Source organism: Equus asinus, chromosome 11, assembly GCF_041296235.1.
Source record: "Equus asinus isolate D_3611 breed Donkey chromosome 11, EquAss-T2T_v2, whole genome shotgun sequence".
NCBI classification, from domain to species: domain Eukaryota; kingdom Metazoa; phylum Chordata; class Mammalia; order Perissodactyla; family Equidae; genus Equus; species Equus asinus.
Window position 1 is genome coordinate 81530471 of NC_091800.1, and position 17212 is coordinate 81547682.

The 17212-nt window shown below is 44.9% G+C and overlaps 1 protein-coding gene across 1 annotated transcript in view; it reads right to left on the reverse strand.

Moving 5' to 3' along the window:
• Positions 1-2464: 2464 nt before the first annotated feature.
• The window catches only part of COL4A1 (collagen type IV alpha 1 chain), a 147418-nt gene continuing 132670 nt past the window's right edge, over positions 2465-17212 (reverse strand). Inside the window, exons 46-52 of the mRNA XM_044779703.2 lie at positions 16103-16231; positions 15010-15108; positions 13869-14081; positions 12764-12941; positions 9015-9129; positions 5771-5943; positions 2465-3870 (exon numbers count right to left, since the gene is read on the reverse strand). Coding sequence (XP_044635638.1) covers positions 3789-3870; positions 5771-5943; positions 9015-9129; positions 12764-12941; positions 13869-14081; positions 15010-15108; positions 16103-16231 — 989 coding nt within the window. The 3' untranslated portion in view covers positions 2465-3788. The remainder of the gene's footprint in view (positions 3871-5770; positions 5944-9014; positions 9130-12763; positions 12942-13868; positions 14082-15009; positions 15109-16102; positions 16232-17212) is intronic.

The following is a 17212-nucleotide window of genomic DNA, read 5'->3' on the forward strand; positions in this document are numbered from 1 at the left end:
ATGTACATACAATGTAAATTATTTGGCCATAAAAATGAATGAAGTAATTATATACGCTATGACATGGATGAACCTTGAAAATATTATGCTAGGTGAAAGAAACTAGACACAAAAGTCACAGATTGAACAATCCCATTGTACGAAATCCAGAGCAGGTAAATCCATAGAGGCAAAAAGACTGATGGTTGCCGGGGGCTGGGGGGGTCACCGCTGAGTGGACACTGGACTTGGTGTGATGAAAAGGTTTTGGAACTAGATGGAGGTGGGGGTTGCACAACATTGTGAACGTACTAAACCGTTCACTTTAACATGGTGAATTTTCAGTTATGTGAGTTCATTAATTAAAAAAAAGTTTTAATGGATTACAAATCTACATGTAGCATATAAAACTATAAAACTTTTAGGAGAAAATCTAAGTAACCTAGAGTTAATCAAAGAGTTCTTAAACATGATACCAAATGCATGTCCCATGGAAAAATATCGATAAATCAGAGGTCATCAAAATTTAAAACTTTAGTTCTGTGAAAGATACTGCTAAAAGGCTGAATTTGCAAATCTCATATCCAACAATTGACTTGTAACCAGAATATCCAAAGAACTTTCAAAACTCAACAATATGAAAAGAAACAATTTAAAAAAGAAGCAAAGACTTAAGAGATTCTTCAAAAAAGAGGATATACTGATGGCCAAAAAATACATGAGAAGATGTTCAATATCCTTAGCCATTAGGGAAATGCAAATTGAAATCACGGTTAAATGCCACTACATACTTATTAGGACAACTAATATAAAGATAGTGACAATACCAAACATCGGTGAGGATGTGGAGCAGTTGGAGCTCGCCTACAATCCTGGTGGAAATGTAAAACAGTACACGACTCTGGAAAATAGTTTGGCAGTTTCTTAAAACGCTAAACAGACACTTACCTTATAACCCAGCAATCCTAGTCCCGGGGCATTTACCCTAAAGACATAAAAACTTATGTTCACACAAAAACCTGAACACGAACATTTATTCTCTATTCATAATCACCCAAAGCTGGAAAGAACCCAAATGTCCTTCAACAAGCAAAGAGAGAAATGAAGTGTGAGACATCCACGAACTGTAATCCCACCAAGCAGTAAAACGGAATAAACTATTGATACCCACAACTTCCAGGAATGTCAAACGCATTATGCTGAGTGAAAGAAGAAAGTCTCAAAAGGTTGAACACCATTATTCCATTCTTGAAGAGACTCGAGCACAGCAAAGGAGAGGTCTGTGGTTGGTCGCCAGGGTTGCGGTGGGTATGTGTGTCACTACATAGCAAGAGCTTGAGGGGGTTTTGGTGTGATGTGACTCTTCTGTGTGTGATTTTCATTATGGTCACACGAACCTGTACATACGTTACCATCCATAGAACTGTACGTCACAATAAGTCAGTTTTACCGTAGGTTAATTAAAAAAAAACATAAAAACTGCTTTCAGAATAACAAATAAAAAACGCACAGGATTTGAATGTTGAGATTCAAAGTATCATATTTTCTTCTTTGTACGTCCCTACATATACCAAATTGTATATGACAAATAATAATTTGTGATGATTCAATTTTATACACAGAAACACAATGCTCTAACATGGCTACCATATGGAGACGTTTAATATTTCTCAGTAACTTCAGTAAACCCTAAGCCTAATGATTTTAGTTTTCTTCTCTCCTACCCAGTCCTATTTATTAAGGAATGCAAACAACCCTTTTTCATCAGTTTTATGAAAGATGGGAAGGAGGCAACTGAAACCAGACCTTGCCGGACGTCTCCTGATCAGGGGTCATGTTTGCAGGTTATCCTATTCTGTCCTCACTGCAGCTGCACCAGGCACAGCCACCAAGAACAAGACAATATTTAGAGCTTTCTCTTGAGTACGCAGTATCATAGTCATTCTCCATGGACCATATTTTGATCAAGTTTAAACTGAAGCTTAGATGACCAGGGAAAAAGAAATCTGCCATCTTCTTTCTTTTCTACTTTATGTAAGACATGGAATCCAGTCTCTGCTCCACACCCCTCCATCGCGTAACTATCATCTCAGTTCTAACCCCCAATGCATCCACTTTTAATGGCTGGATATGTGTGTTATTTATCTCTATTTATCTTGTATCTAACCAGTGCTCGAAAAGTGGCAAACTCTCTCTTGGTATATATACAACAAATGAAGAGATGGGCGGATGGATGATGGCTGCCTAGATGGACAGAAGGAAGGGATGGGGGAGGAAGAGAGGGAGGGAGAGTGGAAGGAGAAGACCAATCTTTTTTCTTTGTAGTCATTTCTGCGAAGTACACACAGTCTAGGACTCTTGTTTGGAAGAACTGCAAAATAAATATGATCTAAGGTATGCAAAGCTTACAAATTTATTAGTGGCTTGTGCAGTAACTTTTCTTTTAATGTTTCTGTGGCAATACTAGCAACAAATTAATAAAAGCTTAATTTTTATACAAATAGTTTTATTACAAATTTGAATTTTAAAGAAATACACATTTAAAGAAATTACATAAAAGGCCTTAGTAGTCTTAAAAACGTTTGGAGACTTTTAGTGAAATGTCATTTCAGGCATAGTGGTCCAATTCTGCTCTCCTGCAATCCGTCCGCTGCCCTGCTGAAGTCTGAACACAGCTCGTGAAAAACCAAGGAGGCCGCCTGAATGTGCTCACGTGTAAAAATACTGATACTCTGATTCAACAGAGCTGTTTTCCACACCAGCCTGCAGAATGCGGAAGACTAATAAGATGAAGGCCTTTTAAGGTTGTCGCTTTTGAAGTCAAGTCGATCAGTTTGTGATTAGTGTTTAAAACCCTGAAGATATTTAATACAGAATAAAAACAATAAGCTCCAAGTACATGTTTCACTATAATAGACACCAGTCAGGAACCCGGGTTTGGTTTTGGCAATACACGACTTTTGGTTTGGAGGTGAACAATGAAAACCGATGCTGCACATTCAATACCCTAGTGTTTAAAAATCTATGTTAAAGGACAACACAGTCTTTCAAAGGAAGAAACTATGTAAGCTTTATTTTAACAGTGGAAATGAAACTAAAACTTGACCTGCCTAATTGCTGACATCTATATAAATTACTAAAATATATATATATTTAATTTCTGCCTACTTTTGGACCATCTTTACTCCACAGGATATTCGTGATTTCTGCAAAAGCAGCTGCATAGTACCACACAGAGCAGAAAGGTCTAAATTTATATTTGGGGGTTGGAAGATATGGCTGCTGAGCCCATAATTCCATTTGGAGGTTTGAGACACCGTTTTTACATGATTATCATTTGTACAGACCAAGGGACCTGAATTTTGAAACAGCTAGACAGTGATATAAACAAACATCTCATCTGGGGGTGGAGAATGAATCTATTATAATACAAGAATGAAAACGGGCATTCAAACAGTATGGAAGGCCCCGCACACCTTCGAGCACCCTTTGGTTTTCTGATGGAGTTCTCACTCTACACATCAGTGCACTGGATTGGAGAACAGACTTATATTTTTATTTCATCAAAAGTGCCATTTGGTATGTCACTATTGACAGCTTATCGCGGTCTTGGTTTCTCCTTCAGCAAGTAGAGGCCAACGAAGCAGGGTGGGTTAGTTACGCAGATTCCTATAAGGCACTTTACGGTTTTCATATTGGACAGTGAGGTACACAGGATATATTTCTAGGGTTCGTTGCTGTTAAAAAAAGGAGAAGGGAGGAGGTGGGAGTAGCACCATGTTGTGACGTTAGCTGAGCGCCGGGCTTCATTATGTTCTTCTCATACAGACTTGGCAGCGACTGACGTGCGTGCGCAGCTCCCCAGCCTTCAAGGTGGATGGCGTGGGCTTCCTAAAACGCAGCACAGAGACCAACGGCTGTCACCTCACCGCTCGGCCAGGTCCTCAGCCCTCCCACCTCCGTGGAGATCTCTAAGGGATGGGATGAGGACGGGCCCCCACCCCAGGACAGACAGTGACCAGAGCTCACCCTGCCTCTGAGCGGGCGGGTGCTGTGCTCGTGGTGGGCCTTCAGAACACACGCAGCGATGCAAGTCATCATCTGCAGGCCCCATCCCTGGGCCCTGGGTGGGTGACGTGCCCAAGTGCACACAGCGAGTGAGGACAGAGCAAAAGGCACCCCACGTCTGCCTGGCTCCGGAGCCTCCCCCACTCCCCACTGCACCGCCCTGCCTCCCCGCCCGCCGTTCAACCCTCTGTCCTCTCAACTTCGGCACAGCCTCGGCCAGGAGAGAAGGTGCTCTCTCTGCGACACCTCACAGCCCTCAGTGCTCGTTACATCACCGTTGAATGGAATGATGAGCAACAAATCTGGAATAATCAACTAGACCTCGAAAGACTTTTAGAAGTTTGGAAGGGTTTATGTGCAGGTGGTCTGACTGGAGACCAAAGAGAGGGGACGACATTCAGTGCCCCAAATGCTTCTTGATCCCAGGAATTCCCTCTTACTTTGATTGTTGGAAAGGTGAAGTCTGAACTAAAGCTGGTACTAACCAAATTCTATTAAAATTAAAGTAGGCATATAATAAAAGCACCTTGTCATAAAATTGAGGCTGCTTATTTTAGCAGCTTTTGGTGAAAATCCTAGTACCCCCAATTAATTACTTAAATTAATGGGATCTTATCGATAATTTTGTTTAAGAAAGCATTTTATTTCATTGTCCTATGCTGCTGTTAAAAAAAAAAAAAAAACCCCAAGATTACCTATTACCCCTACAACGAGAAGCTCCAGGAGCTGACACACGTACAAAGTACTCATTTCGGCAGCTAAATTCTATCTGTAGAGATGATGTCAAGCTCCCAGTTGCCTACAACGTCTCGTGTGAGCTACCAACTAGACACATGGTACTTTTTTGATGCTTAAAGAATTACTGGTAGCGAGCATGTTGCTTCACCTTTTATGATCTAAGCTAGAAAGAGGATCATAGCAGAGTTCCAGAAAATTCTCTCCAAAAAGGTAAAGACGAAAGGCTTATCTCCAGGGGCGAGAAGCATTTATTTCAGGAATGAACACTGAGTAATTGTTCAGGCTCCCTCGGCCCCCTGCGGCTGCTCCAGCAGGGGCTGCAGCTGGCACTCAATAGAGGACAGAGGACTCATTATGTGGTCCTGTCCATTACAGACTGGGCCTGGCTCCAAATTAACTTCTACAAGGCCGGCAGCCACTTGGGACAGTTGTTTTAAAGGTGAAATTTTGGTAATGGAAAAGAAAGGAAAGGCTTCCCTATCGATTTCAGCTGCATTTGTGCTGAAATTAATTTTTATTTGCGCAGATCTAAAAACTAAAGTCTTGTTAAGTCACTCGGAACTCAGACAACACGTACACTAAATTCGGCATCATAAACGCTATGAAAATGAACGCTGTTCACTTTCCTCTCTGAGTGTTAAATATACACTATTTTAAAATGCCCTGTTGGAAGATTTTAGTTGCTTTAATTACACGGTAGTGGATTCACCTAGAAGAATAAAGAATGACCCTGTTCCTTTCTCGGTTCTTCAGTCAATGGAAAAATGAAGCCTGTCGCCTAAGCTCTGCCTTTGAAAATCCTTTCGGTTATCTGCCACAGGGAGCAGAATCAGAGATTCATCGCGACGTGTGGAAGAAGCATTCCTAATTATTGCTTTATAGCTATCTTTGAGCCTTTGCAATGGAAGGTATATGGATCATGGATGATTAAACTTAAAAGTCACAAAGGGGGCGGGGCCTTCAGAGAGAGGGGCGTCCGACTTACTTGAACATCTCGCTCCTCTCGATAGTAGCAAGCCAAAAGCTGTAAGCGTTTGCATAGTAATTACAAGTCCCACGGCCGTGGCACTCGATGAAGGGCGCACTTCTAAACTCTTCCAGACAGGAGCCGGGGGACGCCAGGGCTTGACCAGAACCTTCGGCACCAGCGCTGGTGTGCTGCAGAACAAGGGTGGGCGTGAGTCCGAGATCCCCTCCCCACACACCAGGAGAGAGCTGCACGTTCTCAGGGTGGGGCCAGGATGCCCCTTCCGGAAAGCCGGTTCTGTCTGCCTCCTGTCCCCACGGTCCAATGTGCCCACGGAACACACCGGTGCCCACACTGCCCGCGGCCTGCAAGCAGGACCCTGCTCCGCGCACTGGGCACAGCAGTACTCCACACAGCGCCAGACATCAGCCAGCCGCTCCACCCCACACAGGAGATGACCAGTCCAGCTTCATTAGAACTTAAAGAAATGCTGTCATCCCTATGTATTATTTTTGAAACACTGAAACCACTTCTAACTTGGGATATGAGACAACAGCCAAATTGTGCAAATAATTTTGGAACCAACTGATGGGAAATCAGACTTTCCAAAGAAAATTATTTAGGATAATCAAAATCCTATATTTGCTATATTAGATGCTATATATCCTCTTATAAGGTAAAGAATAATCATCCATTTTTTTCTTTAAAAAGAGAAAACTTAAAAAAGAGAAAGAGAAAAAGAACCTTTGCAACTTTGTTAAATTGCATTTTGATCTAACAGAGTCCAGTTGGATCTTTCTCTACTCAGAAACCAAGACATACAAGGAAGGACCCACACACGTGAGAAGACATTAAAAACATCCCCACGACTACAACAGACCTGAGAAACTAGAATTTCAGAGCCACAGGGAGCTCTGAGGACAAAGCCGACACCGTCGATGTCCAGATGAGGCCTCGAGGACCCTAGATCAGTCTCAAGGCAAGGCTGAGATGAGAACAGGGATCTCCAGACTGCCAGCCCAGAGCCCCCTCCATTTCTCCCAAAGCCCAGAGACTGAGAAGTGAAGGTAACCTGCTCTCTAGGACATCATTTCTTTGATTTGCTCTTGATTTGGGGAAATTATAGGTAATCACTGTTTCAGATCTTCACATGACACCAGCATGAGGCAGGGGTGGTGACCAAATGCTTTCCTGTGGTTCCTCACTCCTTGGGTCAGGGGCTGCTGCTGTCGCACTGAGATTCCACTTGGTACTTCTCATGATTATACAGTCAAAGAACCCCAATCTACCTTGCAGTCAAAATTGTGTTACATCACTGTTAGCGTCTTGATTTCTGTACCTCTTTGGCTTTCTTGCTAGAGTCATAGAGCAGTATCTAGAATTATCAAAGCAACTCGCTATTTTTGTTGTTGTTGCAAATTCTTTGGACCTGTTGAAGAGTCTAAATGCAGAATAAACAACCCAGGAAATCTCATGATCAAAGTGGAATACACACATAAGCATTTTAAGTGCTGTTTTCCTGGAAACTTCTACACTCGGAGTAACTTACAGCAGAAGAAAATATTTATGAAGCCACTTTCCCTGTCAATCAAATAATAAGGCTAATGATCACTTGAGGTCAAAATGTGCCACCCGGCCCCCCCTGGGGGTGTGAAGCTGGGCCCTGCTCACAGCAGTGACGCAGCAAGTCACTGTGTAGGGTTGTTTACTGGGAGTTACTCCAGTACACCCCTTACAAGTTCAAAGCTTTTATATATTCAATCAATACTTTAAATTGAGACAATAAAATAAAATAAGAAGCTACAATGGGATCTCAAATAGGTACCACGTTTCCTGGTTTAATTGGCTTTTCGGGGGAAGGGAACATCCAGGGGGCCTGGCATCTGGGACAGCAGGGTGATGGGAGAGCAGTCTCACCCTACGTGAGGGCACTCGAGCTCCCGGACACCGGCCTGGAGGAGGCAGCACACCACCAGCCAGTCCTCCGCTGCTCTCTCCTGACTCAAGCTTCTGCTTTAAGGCCTGGGTGGGTTTTAGAAAATGCGTACCCTCCATGTGTACGCTCTTTCCCTCTTCTCCCTGAGAGACCCTCTGACTCCAGGAAATCTCATCGCGTCGTCCCAGCTACCTAGTCCCAGAGAAGCCAGTCCTGAGGCAAGAGGAGGGCTCTGGCCGGGTGCTGGAGCCACTGCTGTCCCCAGTGGAGCAGGCCAGGCTCCCGGGGATGCTTTGGCGGTGATGAGGATTTTTAGGCTGCTTAATTTTAAAACGGTTTATGACAAGGATTTTTAGGCTGGTTACTTTTAAAACTACAGATAAGAAGCAGACTCCGAGGAGCGGAATTTGCTTGCTCTTTGATCAGAGACAGTTGCATTTGTGAAGAAAATCTCTATGCCTCCCTCTCTGCGCCAGGAGGAAGGGGGGATGGCCTTATCTCTGGAAACTCTTAATGGGGAAGGCAAGAACTTAAGTTGTTTACTGTCTGGCAACCTCACGTAACTGACCCCCCACCCCAAAATCATCCTTTGTCTTTAGTTGAAGATAATATTTGAGCAGTGACTTCTGCCATTTACTCAATCCGGTTTGATTCTTATCTAAAAGTGGTGGGACCGCCCAATGGCCGGACCCTACCGGCACTGGTACCATTTTAACTTTTTTTCTTTGTCTCGTAAAGAGATGACTCACATACCTATGCCTTAAATTTAGCCCTAACCCTCAACTCGGGGCAGAAGCAGGAGCTCTGACTGCCCGTGGGTCCTGTCCCCACGCACCAGCTCTGCCTGCCCATGGGTCCTGTCCCCATGCCAGCGGGGACAGCAGCAGCGGCTCTGCCTGCCCATGGGCCCTGTCCCCATGCCAGCGGGGGCAGCAGCAGTGGCTCTGCCTGCCCATGGGCCCCGTCCCCATGCCAGCAGGGGCAGCAGCAGTGGCTCTGCCTGCCCATGGGCCCTGTCCCCATGCCAGCGGAGGCAGCAGAAGCGGCAGCAGCAGAAGCTCTGACTGCCCATTGGTCCTGTCCCCATGCTATTCTATACTATTCTCTAAATAAAAGAGCACTACTGCCAGATCTTAAGAGTCTAAGAAATCTTTCTTTCGACTCCTCGGCTCACCGACCCCGCATCAGCGGGATCACCGGAGTGAGGCAGGAGATGCCTGCACAGCATAGTCCAGGCAACCGAGAGGTGGCAGCATTCCGAGAGAGGAGGCGGGGGCGTTAACGGGCAGCTCTTCCAGGAAATGCTGAGTTTCCCAAAATGCTTACCATCACAAAGGAATAGCCAATCCAGAGCGAGGACCAGCCGCTGGGGCACTGCGGGATCTGAATGGTCTGGCTGTGCACGGCCATCACCATGGCTGGCGCCTCACACACTGCACACCTGGAAGGTACCAGAGCAAAGACACTCAGCACAGCTGAAGGGACGGCGCAGGACAAAGCCTTTATTTGTTTGTGCCTTTCCCCATCATTTGCACTCAATCTCTTCACTCGATCTTTCTGATTCAATTACATGTTGATCACATGGATAACGGCCCACTGCTTGGACCCTGAGGGTGAGAGCCTTCTTGTCGGTTTTACAAACCCATCTCAGTACTAAAATATTAAATTCAAAAACAGGTCCAACGCTTGTTATTTAACCACCTGTTTTGTTGGAAGAAGAAAATCAGAAGGCCCAGTTGTAACAGTGGCCATCTCCCGGAGGGGCTGGGGCTACAGGTGACTTTTGTTTTCTCCTTTGTGCATTTCAGCGTTTTCCAATTTTTCAACAATCAGCATGTATTTCAGCAAACACAGTTAATTCTTAAGAAAAAAGAGTTGGTGACCAAGTGCTACCACTTCCGGAATGTAGAAATTTGTTTTCAGCTATGAATCCTCTTCAATATAAGAAATACATTTAGTGAAGCAGAGTAACTAAGACAAATAATGCACGTGAGGCTGGATGGCCACAGAAGCCTCCTCCAGGAGACTCGTTCCCGACCCGGCGCCAGAAGACCAGGGACGGCCCTGGGCAGACGCTGTCAGCAGGGCCACTGCAGCTGGAGTAAGTCCCAAAGGACCCTCCCCAGGGTAGGACGCTTCCCAAGCCAGGCTGGCTCACACTCAGCCGCTGGGAATGCACTCAAGAATAAATTAAAACAATGCAGTGTTCTGACTCAGACCTGCTCAGCTAAGGGAACCCTTTGATGGTGGGGTAATGTTTTGTAAAAAAAAAAAAAAAAAGAAACAAAACATTAAACCCCAGCAGTAAAATAATTACATTCAAGTCAGAAAATGAACAGAGTGTTAACAATGCTGATAAATGACTATAAATGGTGCTAATAATTACACCTAGTTACGCTGGAACATTTGCATGAAAATGGATGAGGAATGGGAAGAGGGCCGAAATTAGTCATTCGAGTTTCCGAGCACTTGTGTGTGTGTGTGTGTGTGTGTGGTGTGCAATTTTCTATTTTATTCACACAAATGCAGTTGAATTAAAAGACTCTGTTAAACAAGAGTTACTGAAATTGGCCTCACACATCTGCCACCATCTGTCTGCCAGACGCAGGAACAGAAACGCAGCAGAGAGCAAAGCGCTTCATTCCAGGCTCTCTCTGGGCTGGGGGGGATTCAAGCAGCTGACGAGAAGGTGGTGCTGACCCCGTCAGATGGGGGATGAGGGACCCGGAGTCACAGATTTCAGGAGCAGTATGGTCCCTTAAAACTCATACAGTCTAATTCCCCATGTTATTTATGAAGAAACTGAGGCCATGCTTAGCTGTGTCAAAGCCAGATCCAGAACTCAGTTCTCCTTGCTCTCAGACCAGTGGTCTTTCCACTAGAATAATTAAACAATTAGTAGTTTTATGATGACTCTTGTCATCATAGAAAGCCAGAAAGTGCTTAGAAAACTTTGCCCTACTCTCAGGACAAAAGCAGAAAAGTTGCTACCTTTTCTGCTTTTTAAAATGAACAATTTGGGGTTATTAAGTCTTTCTAAAATTAAGCTTTAGAACCTCCCCAAAGGGAAGACCTCAGACGTAACCTGTCAGTCCTGAGAAGTCATCACAAGCCATTAAGTTAAAGTGACCTGGAAAGCCGTGTGCTCAGAGCCAGGAGAAACGGGCAGCATTATCACAGAAGGGAACGCGAGAAGAAGCTGCAGGCTTGACGGATGGGACTCCTAAGGTCCCTTCACGCTGAGTTTCTATGGGTCAGTCAACAGACAGATGTGAAAACCCAGAAATGTATACTACTGGGCCGTTTAAACATCTCCTGCGTGCAGAACCAGGGGTGTCTGACTGAAGTAACGCGTCCACAGAGAAAAGCAAATCTAAGACACAAGGCTTCTGGGGACCCGTTCTGGGAATATCGCAAATGCATGCCAGAGGCTGCATCCTCAACCAAATCAAGGCTAAGTGCCCATTTTATCAAGAAGGTAAACAGAAAACAAAAATGAATAACACATGGTCTACCTGTTGTCCAAGGAAAGCTAAACAAAAACACAAAGCTGGTTAGTCTTCCTTCCCCATCAGGCACAAAAATGTCAAAACAACAGTCGACAGGCACTCAGTGACACGTAAAGCACTGTCTGTTTTGAAAGGGGGCACTCTGGAAGTGCAATGAATGAGTTTTCCCATTTTAAGACCCGTAAAATAAGTCTTCTTATAACTCAAAATAAGAATCAAAGAAAGCCATCAGGAGATATTTGAGTGTAAGGCAATCAAAAACCTACAATTTTCCTATTTATCAGGCATCTCTCAGACTTGCTGTTCCAGGGTTCTAGGTGGTACGGTTTTCTTAATAAGACTGTGATCTCCCGGGACCTGCCTTCCCACATGCCGGAGCCACAGACACCATAACTGGCCAGTCTTCCCCAAACTGGCAGTGATCAAGTGACTGATGGCCAACGACACTGCTGCACCCATGCAGGGGCTCCCGGCTGCTTATTTCTTTAAAGGGAATATAGAAAAGCTAAATTTTTTCTCACTCTCATTTTCCTGAGGCAAACCTGTCCTGCCTTGTTATTCTTTTCAGCTTTTATTATCTTAGTGTGTAAAAAGTAAAATTATAGAATAGCTTCTTAGTCACATGAATTCATACATTTGCCATGTTTCGGTGACTTCTGAGTGGAGCTAAGGAATCAACTTTTAATTAGAAGAAAGAGGTAAAGATAGGACTGCCATGTACTTTTCAGTCACAATAACTTCGATTTCCCAACTTATTTCCTACCAGGCAGACTCTCGGGGACCTGAAAATATTCTGCAGACACTAATTATTGTGGAAAGCACTTAATTTGGGAAGTCGCTCAGTCAAACACATGCGTTCTCAATGGGTACAGTGTCACCAAGGAAGCAAAAGTTGGTGGGGGAATATGAGAAAAACCTTAATATGTACACATTTTCTGTATGCAGTAAATCTGTATAATCTTTTCATGTTGGAAGCACAGGCATAGAGTACGTCTGTGGTATTACAATTTCATGGGGACCACCTCACAGCCATATTTGAATCTCTCCATTAAGTGCCACTGAACTGTACATCCAAAAATGGTTAAGATGGTAAATTTTCTATTATGTGTATTTTACTACTAAAAATAAAAACTTTAAAAAAAATTTTTTTAATTGGGGACATTTCAGAAAGCAAATGTCTTAAAAGGCTCCCTAGGGAGGTAATTATTTAAGGGAAAAAGGTTGAGAATGCTGGTTTAATGCTTGGGATCCAGCAACATTGCTTCGCTCATAGGAGGAAAGGCCACCACCACAGGGAGTCACCTGCAACACGAATTCTGTCCTGAAGCTGTGCGTTATCTCAGCATGGTTTTGCAGTGTAATTTTTAAAGAGGATAAATGACTTTTATATCAAATTAATTTTTGTGGCTGATTTCTGTTACAAAACTCAGATTTCACAATTAATAAACTGAATGGCAATGGATTGAATGTTTTGGGGAAATATGAAAAAAAAGAAACCCTCTGTCTAGACTACAAGCAATTTTTCTTCTTCAGTTATACATTTGCTCCTACAAACGCTTGACGCACCTGCTAATAAATGGCCTAATATTGTCCCCAGTGATGGGCGCCATGGACATGGGCATGGGCTCAGGGGTGGACAGCCAGTAGGAGTAATCATTCCGGGAGGCGAAGTTGCAGACGTTGTTGATGTTGCAGAAGAGAAAGGGCATGGTGCTGAACTTGCGCAGGCAGCTTCCAGCCGTGCCTAGAGGCACAGGAGAGAAGACAATGGGAGGGATCGCATTAGAATTCACAGTCCACCTCCATGCAAGACGGATTTGAGCTGCCTAATCACGAAAGACATATATCTGACATAGACATTAAAATGGAAATAAAAATGTTTTAAATTACAGGAAGAAGGAAGGAAATATACCAAATAGACTAGTACGATTGTAAATGAACATTAAATTTAAAGGCATTAAGGCAAAAGGGAAACTACGAAGAATTATGTAGGATATTTTGATTAAAGGAAACAAACCAGTTTATCAGTAAAGAGAAAGCTTTTTCTAGGACTGGATTCTAGAAGGAATTTAACTGGGGCTCCTTGTACAATGGACAAGAACACAGTGGACAATGTCTTTAATGATAGTTTTGCCCAAAACGCAGAGATCTCTTTAAATAGCTGCTGTTATTTCCAGCCTCAATAAAAGTTAGAGGTCCCTGACATTAGGACATAGTCTGGTGGGGGATGTCTAGAGGAGACTAAGAAAATGATGACAGATGTGCAGCCTTCTACTGATCAAACTAACGGGGGGCAGAGCTTAGGATATGCAGAGAAATTTGGAGCAGGACAACATGGACATATTTTAAACAGAGCAACAGTAAAGCTGCCCTATTTTAAGAATTTCGGTGCAAACTGTTAAGTGTGTACTCCAGAAATCTTGCTCCTACTTGATAATTTGAAGGAAAGATGAAAAGTTTTATTAATTTAAAAACTTTCAAAGATTCAGCTTTTACATTTTCTTGGCTTCTCATCAGTAATATGGTAGTTCATTTGGTCAGGATGGAGTGACATACGGCCAAGCCCTCTTTTCATTAACTAGGTCTTCGTGGCACCCTGAACTGAACATAGACTGAGCACCGAATGCAGAAACCCATGTTAGATGAATACAGGCATGTCTAGCTGTCTCACCCAAGTCCTGCCCGTGGGCCCGCTCGTTGCCTTGCACGTAGAGCAGAGAGTACCCGTGGTAAAGGATTTTGGTCCCAGGAGGACACTGTGGATCATCTATTGTTTGACTGTGCCTGGTCACAAGGAAGCCGTGATCAACAGACGGGGTGCCCGGGGGCCCCATGGATCCTGGCAGTCCATCAGGGCCTGGCGGGCCCGGAAACCCTCTCGGACCTGGAAGACAGAAGAGAATTAGTTTCCCTAGTCACAAACAGGTTCCCCTGAAAGGTTTCAAGCAGGACTAACTACACACAACCACCCACCTCCCTCACAGTGTCTTCGCTTTTCCTTTTACAGACCAACTCGGGACGTTTTACAAGCACAGAACTTGGTGCAAAGCAGATGCTCAAAAAATTGAATGCAGTGAATAAAAGAAATATACGAAAAGGAACATATGAATAAACGGAGGAAATGATGTGATTCTGTGCATGTCTTTCATATAGCATTTGGGGGGCTCCCCTAAGGGAGGATTATTACAGAATTAATAAAACAACCTCCTTTTAAGGGCGCTTCCTGTCCACAGCCACCCAAAGCCGGAGCCTGGAATTGGAGCAGTGAGGAAGCTCCCGGGCAGTGGGTCCTTCCATCCTTGGGTAACTCTGCCGCCCACAAAACTGTTCACAGACCTCCTGCTGGACTGGGCCCCATCCGTTAGCCGACGCCCTCAGTCCTCGGCATCTCATTAGGGGCGATCGGATTCCTGCTTTCTCAGGAAGCAGGCCAACTCTATCTCATGCTGGACAGCCGCCTTTTGGCCAACACTGGCTCTACTACCTACTTCCCTTGTCCACTGCTGAAACAGAATTTCTGTCGCTGCAGCTGGCTTCCCTCACAGGAAACCACACAGGACCACCACTACTGGCCTTCTTTCAACTACATCTGGAAACACTGTGCTGGGATCAACATCTCTCTCCACAGAAGACATGACAACCTTTAACTCTTCTATAGGATCCTATTTCTTCTAAGAAACAGACTTCTTTGGAAGTCTTTCAAGGGACATTCTCCATTTCGTTTTGCAGGTTTCTGCATGCCTGAGCCTACTGCTGGGAACTCAAAGATGCAGGTAGAGGGTAATTAGGTTGGGAGTCCACAGCAAACCTACCAGGAGGTCCAAAGGGTCCTGTCTCTCCCTTCTGGCCAGGGGCACCGTCAAACCCGGGGATACCTGGTGGTCCAGGTACGCCCACCAACCCCGTCACACCTAAAGGAAAGGAAAAAGAATTCACGATTCCATTCTGGATAGCAGCCAGCTGTACCTCTCCCGTCCCTTTCGAAACATCTTTTGGGACCCCTGGGAGGCAGGCTCAAGGCTTAGACTGCAGAGGAGAAGTCTGCCCAGAGAGCCATGCGCTGCTTCCCTGCGAAGCCTTGGACACCCTCTGCAGAGGCAATGGCCAAATTCCCATCCACAGGCCGGGGGCTTTGTCGTCCAGTTCAGAGTTCTCCCGGCTTCTTGCTGTTATTGTTTGGCAGGTAGTTTTGGATAAGGCAGTCATGTGGGGGGTGGGGAGAGATCTGACAGATTTTTGTTTCCTCAATCATGTTCCCCTCAGCCATATTCTGGCATCTCAAATAATTTTCAGGCGACGGCTATATGACATGGATAGTTTTTCTGTTTTCAGGTGTACAGTTTATTTATTTAAGTTTAAACTTAAATTTTCATGGATGCTACTTTTCGACTCTAAACGTTTTTATTCTCCTTTATTTTCCACCCACCCCTCCCCTACTGCTCTTGAAATCGGAAGTGTTTGGCCCAAAGCAGCAGCAGGATTCTAGACCCAGGCATTGCACAACTACAGGGATTCGCACAGATCCCTGCCAGCTGGGTGCGGCTTCCGGGCGGCTGCCAAGGGCAACGACTCTCACAATTCTAGACCGCTGCTTCCTGCTGTCCCTCGTCTCTAGCTAGGGAAAGACGAACTGGTTCCTGCAGCCCATGTCCTTCTAAGGGACACAGATACGTCGACCTGTCTGTTCCTCTAGCTTTCCTCGTATTCCATTCTGGCTTTTTCAGCTCCCTTCACAAACTGCATTTGGTTTTGATGCACATTAAAGAAAGGTAATAAAGTCATATTCACATAAGTGTTTCTATAGTCATCACCCAGAGACTTTGCTCTCAGACACACGGTGAGGAGGAAATCCCACCCAGTTCCCTCTGGACCCCACACCTCCCTGCGCAGGCTGGTTATTCTTACCTTGCTGTCCCTTGGGGCCTGGAGGTCCCTGAAGCCCCTTCAGACCTGCGGGACCCTCCGGACCAGGGAGCCCTGGCTCCCCTTTGATGATGTCGTAAGGCCCTGGGGGACCGGGGGGGCCCGGAAGACCTGTGGGAATCAGGGACGTCACCAATCAGTTTCATGTTCGACACAAACAGCCTCAAGAGGAGACTGCAATGTGAAACCCAATCCAAACGATGTTTCTTAAAAGTAAAATTATCATCAAAAACACAAGTAATCAGATCCTCACAAGACATCCATGTATCTGGACGTTTTTATTATTTAACCTAAAATCCTGAATCCTTGGGACTGGAACAGATATTGGGGTCAACAGAGCAAACTGTCCACTCAGTTCTGGAATCCCTGACAACGCTGTCCGGCCTCCCTTGAGCCCATTCTCTCCCAGGCAGCCTGCTTCCCACTCAGATGCTCCAACGCGCGATTGGGAAGCTTTCTCTGACGCTGACATGAAACCTGCCTTACTGTACACTAGAACCACTGGTCTTAATTTTTTCTTGATGAATACACCTAATCCTTCTTCTGCGTGACAGCTCTTGAGCTACGTGCAGCAACAACGTAGAGTTTGCAGAGGCTTCTGAGGTCCACCTCAGCCCCTCTCCTCAGCCAAACGTCCTCCGTTCTCTCCCTCCTTCACACATATTCTGTTTCTTTCCTTCCTCCTCAGTGCACTCCCATTGCTCTCTCTCTCTCAATATGGTGTTGAAAATTAAACATGGCCTTAGATGTATGAGATGAGAACGGGATGCAGGCTACACTTGAATCATTTCCTTCCAAGATTATCCTGTTTTTGAAGCCACTTTCTGCTGTTGGCTCCTGGTGGTGGAGAAGCCAAGGAAGACCGTGTCCTGTGGAGAACTCCTTACTGTCCAACCAGAATTCATTCAGCCTGTCCGTGCAAGCCTGCTTTCATTCCAAGGCAACTCTAAGTGGGTGATTCCGGTCTACCCTTAGAGCCTGGGAGAGTGTGTGAATCTTGAGCCTGTCATGGTCTCTCTACCGGGTCTACCTGAGTCACAGATGTAACACACTTGCCTTTCAAGCCAAATTTCTGGTAAATATGTCAATTAA